We start from the raw sequence: 12,054 nt of genomic DNA on the forward strand, positions 1-12,054 counted from the left end.
CTCATTTCTAGTCTGTTCATATTTTCTTTTTTTTTAAGATTTTATTTATTTATTCATGAGAGTCATAGAGAGGCAGAGACATAGGCAGAAGGAGAAGCAGGCTCCCCAAAGGGAGCCCAATATGGGACTCGATCCCACAACTGAGGATCACGGCTTGTGCCAAAGGTGGACCCTCAACCACTGAGCCACCCAGGTGTCCCATATATTTTCTATTTCTTCATAATTCAGTCTGGTGGATTGCATGTTTCTAGATATTTATCCATTTCTTCACGGTATGCTATTGTGATCCTTTGTATTTCTTGTAATCTCTCCATTTTCATTTATAATTTTATAGATCAGACGGTGCTACTGGCTGGGCTCTGTGACTGGGTAGAGCTATAGGCTGGGCTCTGCAATCACTCCTGGTTAGGTAGGATAGCAAGCTGTGATCTTAGATCAGACGGTGCTACTGGCTGGACTCTGCATTCAGGTAGAGCCACAGGCAGGGCATGGCAGTTAGACTGGGTCTCAGGTTGTGTTCTTGGATTACATAGGGTTGCAGGCTATGCCCTGGAATTGGGTGAGGTGATAGTTTGGGCTTTGCTTTCAGGTGGGCCACTGGCTATGCTACTCTGTTGGGCAAGGTCACTGACTGGGCTCTCTGATAAGGAGGGACCCTCCACCTATATTCCAAAGTGTGTGGAGCTAGAGACTATGCTCCATGGTTGAGCTGGGTCACTGTCCAGGCTTCCTTGTCAGGTGGGGTCACAGGCTATGCTTGGTGATTGGCTTGGGGTCACTGGCAAGGCTGCCTGCCTGAATAAGGTTGCAGGCTGTGTTTAGTGATCAGACAAGGCCAGAGGTTGGATTGCACTGTTGAGTGGGGTTTCATCTGGGCTCCATGGCTGGCTAGGTTGTAGGCTGGACTCTGTGGCTAGGCAAGGATGTAAATTGATATCTGAGGTTGTCCAGGGTCACTGTCCAGACTCCCTGATTATATGGGGCCAGAGGCTATGCTCAGCAGTTGGGTAGGGCTGCTGGCTTGGCTCCCTTCTCAAGCAGGGCTGTTGGATGGGTTCCGGGGCTGCCTGGGTTCTCTGGCCAGACCTTCTGGTGAGGAAGGATGAAGGCTATGCTCAGCTGTTGGGCGGGGCTGGGAATTGGCTTCCCTGCCCAGGTCAGATTGTAGAAAAGGTCTCCAAGGTTAGTATGGCCCATTGTCTGGGGACTCAAATCATGCAGAATTGCCAAGTGAACTCCCAGGTCAGATAGGGCCACTGGCTAGGCTCTACTGATGGGCAGCACAGGCTGGAATCTTGGCTTGGGTGCAGCTGCAAACAGGAATGCAGTCTGCCAAGATGTGAGTGCTGGTTGCAGTTAAGCCTCAGCCCCTGTCTCCCTCACTAACTGATCCCCAGTAGTCAAGCCACACAAGTTCCCTTAGTACTCCCCATGAGTTGAGACTAAGACTCCTGGGAAGGGTGGGGCAGCCGGGGGAGCTAGATGCCCATTTTGGTCAAGTGGTGCCCTGTTGGTACAACTCTGTGACAGCCAGGAAGGATTTTTGCGGTCTAAAGTGTGACCACTTCTCTTAATCTTTTAACGTGGTCCTTCCTGGTCTCTGGGGTCCAGGCTGGTGCTTCAACCTTACCCTTGGGTTTTGGGAGTTTTACAGAGGTCTTTTGTCTATAGAGAGTTCCTTGTTGGTGAGGGGAACTTAAGTCAGAGATAACCTATATAGCCATATTGATGATGTCATTTCTCCACATACTTTTTGATCTACCCCAGTGCAGAAACTCATGGGGAGACCACTGTGGTAACCAGGGTGAGGGTATGAAAACCAGAACTGTAAACTGATGGATTGTTGGAGGCTCAGTGTAGACAAAATAGGTAAAAATTCCAGATGAAAAAAAAAAAAAATTCCAGATGAGCTAGTCAATGGATGGAGGAGCCTGCACAATTTTTTGAAATTTACTCCAGGAGATCAACCAGGTTCCCATAGTAAATATCAGAGAAAAGACCCGTTGCTCATCTGCTCAAAAGGTTTTGTTAAAATCAATTATATGAAATAAGCTTGAAGAGGGTTATAATTATTATCCATATAATTATGGATAAGCTCTAGTACAGATAAAGATTTCAGTCTTAGCTTTAACCTCCATTGGTAATGGTCCTGACTTGACACAGTGTCTGAATTTGTACTTCTTCATCTATAGCACACAGAAATTTGACAAGATGTTCTCTGAATCATCTATGTATATTCTATGTATATTTCTGTCCAATTAACTGTGTAAGAATTAACTACATTGGCAAGAGAAACATACAAAAATACTAAAGAGGAGAACAGAAGAAAATATATTTCTTTTGAGTATAATCTCTTTTTAAATATTTAAGAGAATCTTCCTCTTTGGAGATAGACTACTATTTATCTATCTTTTACAGCATGGATCCCAAATGCTATAATTTTTACAGAATCATGGTTAAACATTTGCCACAAAGGAAACTGAAGTGAATATGATAGGATTGACATAAAATTTACTAAGTATGAACTTTGTGCTTGGTGCTGTGCTAAGTGCTTTTTACATTAATTTTTATAATAATACTGTGAGCCATGTACTCTGATTATCAGCATTCTATACACATGGGGGTTAAAATGGTTCACTATTCAGGTCATGCAGAAAAGTGGTGAAAATCAGATTTGAACCCAGGGAGCCCTTACTTTTAACCACTGATACAGAGTTATTTTTTCAACTTTAACTTTAATTTAAAAGGCAGTATGAACATATATTAATTAGTCAAAAACTACTACTAAGCTTCCAGTGAAATAGTTCCCTTTTCACTCCTGATTCTCATTTTCCAGAAATAACCTTTTCTATCTCTTGTATCACTGTCTTCTGGTTTTAACTTCCATATTTATAAGTGGCATGTTTATGTTGCTAATTCTTGATTTTTAAATTTTAGACATTATCTATGCTTCTATAGTAGAGACAGAATACACTTCTACCTGACTCACATGGCTCCAGTTACTGTTTCAGCACATCTTATAGCTGGAACAATAATGATTGTTTGACTGTGGTTATTTAATATGGTTACTTAATATTTTTCATATATGAGCAACAAACTATACTATGGTTATATTTCTTTTCTTACATAACTTTTTGTGTTTATGGAACTAGTAGCTCTCTCGTAATAGAGTTCGACTGTCTTACTCCTTGGAGACATCCCTCCTGTAGCACCCAATGCCTTACTTCAGTCTGAACAGAGGTGCTCCAGGCTGCACGACAGCTGGCATCTGGGACATTCCTGTTCCCTCACCATCTGTCCTGAGAGTTTGCTTCTCTCTCTTGTGTAGAATATTCTTCTTGTTTTTGTTTCAGTATGTACATCTTTCATTGGCTTCTTCAGAACGTATGTGTAGGAGGTAAGTATTTTATATATTAAATGGCAGGTATAGTGCTCTAAATCATAAATAATTTTCTCAGTTTTTTGAAGGCATTGTGTCATTATCTTTTCGCTTCCACCATTATTTTGGAGAAGTCAGACTTTTTCATCTTGGAAACCTTCAAGATCTTCTCTTTGTCTCCCATGTTTTGAAATTTTATAATGGTTTTGCCTTGTTTTTAATTTTCCTGGGCATTTGTAGGACTTGTGCTCTAGAAGCACAGTTGATCCATGAACAATGTGGGGGTGGAGGTTGCCAATTCCCCACACAGTTGAAAATCTGCATATCACATTTGACTCTCCCAGAACATAACTACTATTATTAGCCAACTGCTGACTAGAAGAGGCCTTTCCAAAAGCATAAATAGTTGAATAATAAATATTTTGTATGTTATATGAATTATATACTATATTTTACATTAAGCAAGCTAGATAAAAGAAAATCGTAAGGGAAAGTAATCCACAGTACTGCATATTTTATTGCATAAAAAAAATCCACATATAGGTAGGCCCACACAGTTCAAACCTGTGTGGTTCAAGAGTCAACTTTACACATTTTTCAGTTTGGGAATTTTTTTTTTTTACATTACTACATTAATAATTTCTTCCTCTCTATTTTCTTTCTTTCTTTATTATTCTTTTTTTTTTTTTTTTTTTTTTTTTTTGTGAGGGGCTTTTATGGAATAACTAATTGGATTTTAAAACTCTTGCATTAACCTTGGCTGTAATGTAAGACTGGCTAAGGGGTTCTCTGGGTGGTTCAGTGGTTTAGCACCTACCTTTGTTCGGCCCAGGGCATGATCCCAGAGTCCCAGGATCGAGTCCCACATCAGGCTCCCTGCATGGAACCTGCTTCTTCTGTCTGTGTCTCTGTCTCTGTCTCTCTCTCTCTCTGTGTGTGTGTGTGTCTCATGAATAAACAAATCTTAAAAAAAGAAAAAAAGACTGGCTAGTGACATGGTGGGAGCTGAGGCAATGGGGTAGGAGTCATACATACCATTTGGTACAGAGCATCTTATTTAATCTCTTTATTTTTCATATAGTGACTCCAGCCTCATTGGTGCCCTGTGGCCTCAAACCCAAAGTCCCTCTGGTTTGCCTTCTCCAGAGAGTAATCCTCGGGTCTTCCACTAGAGTGAATGAGGCAGAGTTGCCTGGCTAGCTGGGATTAGGGGGAATCTGCCAGTCAAACCACTCCTTATTCAGACTTTCAAGCAATCTTCCATTTAAAAACCCTACAGACTTACTCTCTCCACTCCCTGAGCCTTCTTGGAATTCTGTAGCATGAATCAGCTTTTTCCATCCTCTAGTCTGCTAACACCAGTAACTATTCATCTATCCACTTCTGCCTCCTAAAATTCTGATGGATGTCTGTCATCTTTATCAACTTCTTTCCTGGTCTCTTTGCCATTGTGGGTCTTGACCTCCCCTGCCCTTTCCTATCATTTTATTGAGGTTTAGAACTAGGTAAGCCTATAAATAAATGCATATGATCGATTTGCCATATTTAATTAGATATTGTTTTGATTTTCTTACATTTGCTAAATTATAATAATGGCTATTAGGATTTTAACTGTTTTTAACCAGTTCTCATTGGTAGATACCATTACCATGTTCTCCAGGAATATTCAAGGAGCTGGAGGCCAACTATAACCTCAACAGCTCAATTTTCGAATTTCAAACATGAGAGAATCCATCACAGGGCTTTACTCTTACAAACATGGACAAATGTTCTGCTATCAATTTTTTTAAAACAAAGAAATGCTACTGAAATAATCCCAATATCTAAAAAATGTATTTTAATATCTATTTGCATTGGTTTAAATAGTTTGTAAAATAAAGTATATGAACTATTTCATAAGATTTCATAAATAGGCCTGTATATATTTTATAGTATTTTTAAGTTAAGAAACTTGGCTATAATGGCCTAAATGTAATGGAAGTAACCAGAGTGTGGATAGGTTAGATTGTTAGGAGAATCTAACAGCATGGAGTAGCAAAATTTCTCATGGACGATTTATGGTATTTACTACTAACAACTGGAGTCTGCTAAGCTTAGTAAAATCAAGGAAGGAAAAAAATGAGGAAGGGGAATAGGAGTTAAAAGTCCTTTGTGTATGTATTTTTCATGGCCACTCTTTTTTACTTTTTGGGGTAGTTTATCATATGCCAGTGTGTTGTGTTGTCTTTGCTACACACATGAAGGTAAAATTACAGTCTGTGGTCTGCAGGTCATGAAACATTCCTTGCAAAACAAAATTGTTGTATACTCTAAAAACTCTAAGAATACCCTGTAATATTTCTTCAAACAGTATATGCAGGAAAAAAAGGCTCTTATCTATGTATATAGTAGTTGGTTCATGACCCAGAAAGAAATAAACAAAACGTCAGCATTGTTATGGATACATCATGGCAGCTCAAGCAGCTCCTGATGTCTTGTTGGTGGACTGACGGCATCAACCCTATGAGACCATATCTTCTAGACTCGACATGGGACCCATTTGTCCCAAACACCTGTCCTGCCCAAGCCTCTCCTTTCTCAGCAATCCTGTCTAGCTTCCTTCTGATTTTCCATCTCAATTAACCATCTCACATCTGCCTCTGTAGCCTCATCAGGAGTGCAGATGTTCAAGAGCCTACTTACTTCCTTTGGTTGTTTTAAGTTTTACCTGCTGCTCAGTAAGCTTTTTCTGTATTTCATCCGAGTCACAGGAATCATAGACTATGGGCTTGGCCAGCTCTGACTCGATGTGAGCCAGCCACGTCCTCAGGCTGCTCATGTTCTTATCCAGCTGCTGTACGGCAACCAGGGTCTCCTTCAGCTTCTTTACCCTGTGGGCAGAGGAGAGACTTTACCCTCAGTGAGAGGCTTCACTCAAGTGTTTCTTGTGGGCAAAAGTGAGCACTGGATTTAAAGCTAAGATGCCTAAAGCCAAAGTCCAGCCTAGCTCAGCCACTCAGTGTCTGGGGGACTTCCGGCAATTGCACACCCTTCCTGTGTCTCTGTTTCTTCATCTATAAAAATGAGAGTAAAGAAAAAATATCTGTGAGATTTTAATGAGTTGAATAATACATGGTCCATGGGAAACATTCAATAAATACCAGCTATGATGATGCTCTACATAGTATAATGATATAACAGTGACAGAAACCTCAGTGTCATAAAAATTGTTATTGACACACATTATATAATTTATACTCCTATGAAGAATACCTGGGAGGAAAAAATGAACATTTCCAATGGATTGTCACCAAACAAATCACAAATTCACAGTTCTGATTACTCCAGCCCTGGTGGGATGTATTTCAGCACCCTCGTGGCAGAAACTCAGTTAAAAGAAGAAAGCACACTTAAGATGAACCATCAGTGAGTGATCATACGTACTTAATGCCAGATCACATCAGAGGAGCATTTGGGCTGCAGGTGGTAGAGGGAAGATACAAGGCCAACCATCGTCCAATCTTCACCCATGAAGCCTTGTTCAGTGCACTATTTGCTACACAGCAGGTTTTAAAAAAATTTTCCCCGTTCTTTCCAGGAAAGAGTAAAAGCCAATTTGCTTAAGACTGCTACTTAGATCTAACAATCATGTGTGGATATCCTATGTGTCAGATGCAGGGAAGACAGAATAAATAAGACTTGATTATTTTCCTAATGAAATGTACAATCTGACTCAGAATCTGGAGACAGAAACAATGGAATATAACAGTGTGGTAAGAACTAAACTAAAGAGATGAACCAAGTACCCTGGCTAATAAAAAAGGAGGGATTGATTCCATTTGGCTGCTTTCAGTAACCATTCACTCATCCATTCCCCATTTGCTCATGTCTGTATTCCTTCTACAAACATCTATGATGCTAGGTAGACAGGTGTTAAGGGACAGAAATACAGTGATGAAGTTTCATCCCTGCCACTGAGGAAATGAAGTAACATTAGAGCTGCATCTTGAAAGAGGTGGATATAAGCCAAGCTGAACATTTCTGGCCTAGGAAACATAGAGAAGAAGAGAAGAGATTCTGAAGGCACAGTGTTATAATGTCCAGGGGGCTGGGGAGGGTGGGAGGGTGGGGAAGAGAAGCAGAAGAGGGTTGCAGTTGCACTGGGGCAAGACAAATGGACAACCTGAAGTAACATTATACAGGTCTGTGGTAACATGACAAAGGCTTTGTGTGCAGTTGAAAGATAAATAGGAACTTTGCCAGGATGTGTTAGCCAAGGAATGATAGGATCTGTCCTGATTTTGAATGTGTAAGTTTGAAGTGAGGTTCATGTGGAAGTCCACTCAGGAAGTCAACAGAACAACCCAAGCATCAAAAGCCTATAGCTTGGGGGTGTTACACGCAACTGATAAATTATTGAACACTACATCTGAAATGAATGATGTACTGAATTTAAATTAAAAAAAAAAAAAAGCCTATGCTTGGGAAGCCAGGGATAGAGGTGAGGCAGGATTGCTAACTTCATGAACTGACATGAGAGGAGGCAGAAGGAGTTAAAAATGATGTATTTTCCAGCTAGGTAACTAGATGGATGCTGCCATCTTAGAGAATACAAGATGAGGAGCCAGTTCATGAGATTAATGGTATAGGAAGTTTACAGTATGATGAGTCTGGGGGATAAGGTAGACATGTATGAAAGGTTCTTAGGTTCATAGGTCCAGAGGAGAGAACGGAGTTTATTCCATTGCTTTAGGGATTGCTGGCACAGAGTGAGGTCTATGAAAGGATGTGTTTCATCCTGAAAGGGAATGGATGAAAAGAATGGATTTTAAAAGGCTGGCTAAAGAAGGGGGAATCAGAGACAATGGGAGAATCAGAAAGGAAGAAGGTGAACCAGGAAAGTGGCATGTAACTAAAGACAGGAAAAGCTTCAAGAAGGAAGTGTGGGTAGGGGGATAAGATTGAGGTTGCTTAAGCGTACAAACTTACAACAAGTAGTAAGTAAACTAGTGAGATTTAATGCATGAGAAATGAATAAAAACAACAATCTTGTGCTGGAATTATGTAATGTGATAAATACTGATACAATGGTAACCATATTATAACCTATAAATGTATCAAAGCAACATATTATATACCTTAAATTTATACAATGTCATATGTCAAATATATTCAATAAATTTTTTTTAAAAAGTGTTGGTTTAACTAGAAAAAAACAAGTGTTGGTTTAGTGTTATCTGAATATCCCCTTGATTAGATTCATCTGGTTTGCCTCATATAAATGCAGACCACCAGCTTGATTCCAGGCCAGTTCTCTTGAATCAGAACCTTTGGGGATGTAATCAGGGAACCGGCACAAGGACTCCAGATAAGTCTTGTACATACTAAAGCTTGAGGACCACTGTTCTACTTTGTCAATGCACAGCAGGATAGTATAATGAGACCTAAAAACAGTGCACTTGGGTTAAGAAATACACTTATTGGTAAAGCAGTGTGTTAATTATTTTTAAAAATTAGGCAGTGAAGGTGAGTAAATATGGCATGAAATCTGTGGAATGATGTGGCTACAAGAAAAATAGATTTTTTTTGTTTTGTTTAATGTAGTTTAGTATTTGGAATAACTTTAGAATTTTAAAAAAAGATTTATTTAGTTATTTTAGAGAGAGAGAGAGTGCATGTACACAAGTGCGGGAGGGGTAGAGGGAGAGGGAGAGAATCTCAAGCAGACTCCCTACTGAGTGCCTAGCTCAATCTCATGACTCTGAGATCATGACCTTAGCCAAAATCACGAGTCAGAAGGTTAACCGACTAAGCCACCCAGGCACCCCAAATTTGGAATGTTTTTAAGAAGAAAAGAGAGGGAGACGGAAAGGAGGAGAGAAATGACAGCTGAATGCAGATGATGGAGCAAGGATGCAGAGGAGACAGGGTCAAGGGCATAAGGCAGGGGTAGTTTTGAAAGGTGCAGGGGGTAAGCAGGAGTTTGGGAGGGACACAGCTAGTATTTCTCAGCTCCATTATTATCAAGTAATAGCTAGCAGCAAAAAATCCATTACTGAGTTCCTGGTGCAGGTCTGACATGGCTGAGTATCCATAGATTGCTCTAAAGAGAAAGGTGATGGGGGGGTAATGAGCACATGACCAATGATTTCCTGGTACAGTCCTATTTAAAATTCACTTCTGCTTTTAGACCAGGAATCCTGCCTCAGGTTCAGGAAATGTGGTCACCTTAATGACGGTGCTTTATAATATAGATGAATGCAGATAAGCAAAAGACTTCAATGTCTGAGGTGTCAACTTGGCTCAATGGAAGAGGTATCTATCCCCCCCCCCCCAAAAAAAAAAGGTCAAGAGCAACACGGCTTTTAGAACTCTAGGAATGTGATATATTTCAAGACAGGAATCTGAAATAGCAAGTTCTAAGACTAACAACTGACCCACAAAGTCATCAAGTATTTCTCAGCTCTGTTACTTTCAGGTAGTAGAGAGGTGATTCTCAAGCTGGGACTGTTACAGGATCACTTAAGGGTGCTTTCAAGACCCAGATACCAATGTCAACTCTCTTCCTGCCTCCCCTAAGGACTCCCTGGAGGACTCTGATAGGCTGTCTTGGTCAAGAGTCATGCTCTGAAGAAAATGTCTCATAACCGCTCTTTGAGCATTTTCCTTTCTTTTTAATGACTTAAAACTGATATCACCATTTCTATGTTTATAAACCAATGTTTCTCTCTCAAATGAAAATCTAAGCATGATACAATCTCTTCTTTTTGCAACACAGATGCTTTTAAAAGGATTTTCACTATGATTGGTTATTAGTAATAATACCTGTATTTCATTAATTATAATAGTGCCTATATCTGAAAAATGTTTTCTGTTTATAAAGGCACTCTTAGGCATTAGCTTATATTGTTTCTGAAAAAAATGTGTGTTTAAAAAATTACATTCATATGCCACAATATAGTCTACTGACAGGAAACCAAAATCATGTGTTGCTCTGTTTCATGACTCAGAATTCCATTCAAGGTAAGACTTCTCTAATTAGCTTTGTAAAGTACAAATTGTACCAGCCCCCAGGGAACTTCAAATATTGGCCTTGCATAAAAATCCCAAGAATATTTACCTACAACCTACTTACATGTTTTTCACATATAAGACAAAATTCACTTGCATGTCGGTCAGTGAATAACGGTTTTAGAATGTCTCCTAGGTGCGAAGCTCTGGGTACACATTTTGCAAATGATTCTGATAAGGGCTCACAACTTGACATGATCCTGGACATCCTGCATTAGTGGCCCAAACTAAAAGGACAATCTACAATTAATAAACACATGGGAACGGGACTACAGAAGGCTTGTTGCACTGAGATGCCTGTCCTGTTTTTACCTCTGTAAGAAAGTTCTTTTGGGAACCTCTGCCACTGGACCAGCTTCCTGTCTTCAGACTTGGTAGGATCTGCATGCTGACCATGCTTTTTGGGATAGGGTTTTATAGGAACCTCAAAATATTACCAGGATTTTGTGTGGAGCTAGAGACCGGAAGAATACCTCATTCAGTGCTTGCTTCCTTCTTTCCCTTATTTTTAACTCCCTGGCATTGCTTATACACCAGTTCCTCTCCTCATGTTAAATTCCTTGGAAAACTGGAACTGTGAATTTCTACTTTTGGTTTTCCCTTCCCCTGCAATGCTACATTCAGTGCTTGGCCCAAAGTTGGGCATGACTTAAATGCCTGATAAACATTAATAATTAGTATACTTTTATTTGGTTAGCATATTTTATTTTTAATTTAGTTGATATTAAATATATACTTAAACTATTCCTCCAAGACCAACATTTGCAAAAGGACTGTCAAGTACTAAAATTTATTCATTTTCTTGGTTCAAAATTCACTTACAAAAATGATCAAAAGAGCTAAGGCACAAAAGAATGTAAGTAAACATTGTTCCACTGGATATTGTCTACACTAGTCAAATAATTTACAAGATTAGTAATCTTGTATAATATTGAATGAGTTCCAATAGTCAGAGCAGTTAGTGTGCAATATGTCAAGGGCATCGTGACATGGAAATGCTTATTCATATAGCCCATTAGGGACAAGTTCCTCCTTCAAATGAATGTGTAAATCTTAGTAAAGTCAATGGGAGTGAACATTTAAGTGGTTTTCCTTTCTCATTTTTTAAAAACATGTATTTGGGTACAAATAGCACAATGCATTGTGAGTGTGTTGGGGGGGTGCAGATGTGAGCTGAGGGGAAGTGGGTAGTTAAGCCCAAACATCTTCCTTGAACCAAGATTTGCAGGACATGGATCTTAGTTTCTTTCTTTCTTTCCTTTTTTCTTTCCTTCTTTCTTTCTTTCTTTCTTTCTTTCTTTCTTTCTTTCTTTCTTTCTTTCAAGAGAAATGTCCCATATTTTTTCCATTATTTCTTTAAAGAAAATCCTTGGGTAAAGTGTCACAATATTGTTATTTATCTATCACTGTAAGAAGTTTGAGCAACATTCTTTTTGGTAGCATCCAGGATTATAATTCAAAATGGATGTTTGCAGATGTTACAAGTCTGGGTAAGTTTAGCAAGTCTTGTACATCCATAAGTCCCTACAGCTGATGAGTCTCTTCACAGTCCATTGTGCCTCATGGGATTTTACCTTCCTGAGTAGGATTCTACTACTAAATCTAGTTGCATGAATATCTATATA

General features: G+C 39.4%; 1 protein-coding gene across 19 annotated transcripts in view; it reads right to left on the reverse strand.

The window, feature by feature from the left end:
• SYNE1 (spectrin repeat containing nuclear envelope protein 1) overlaps positions 1-12,054 on the reverse strand; it is a 449,297-nt gene that overhangs the window by 35,094 nt on the left and 402,149 nt on the right. For 18 of the 19 annotated variants that reach the window (XM_049113743.1, XM_035708408.2, XM_049113741.1 and 15 more), the window contains one exon: positions 6,087-6,249. In XM_049113743.1, coding sequence (XP_048969700.1) covers positions 6,087-6,249 — 163 coding nt within the window. Of the gene's footprint in view, positions 1-6,086; positions 6,252-12,054 lie in introns of all 19 variants that reach the window. The other variant, XM_035708426.2, reaches the window with a different exon arrangement.

This window comes from Canis lupus, chromosome 1 (genome assembly GCF_003254725.2).
Source record: "Canis lupus dingo isolate Sandy chromosome 1, ASM325472v2, whole genome shotgun sequence".
NCBI classification, from domain to species: Eukaryota; Metazoa; Chordata; class Mammalia; order Carnivora; family Canidae; genus Canis; species Canis lupus.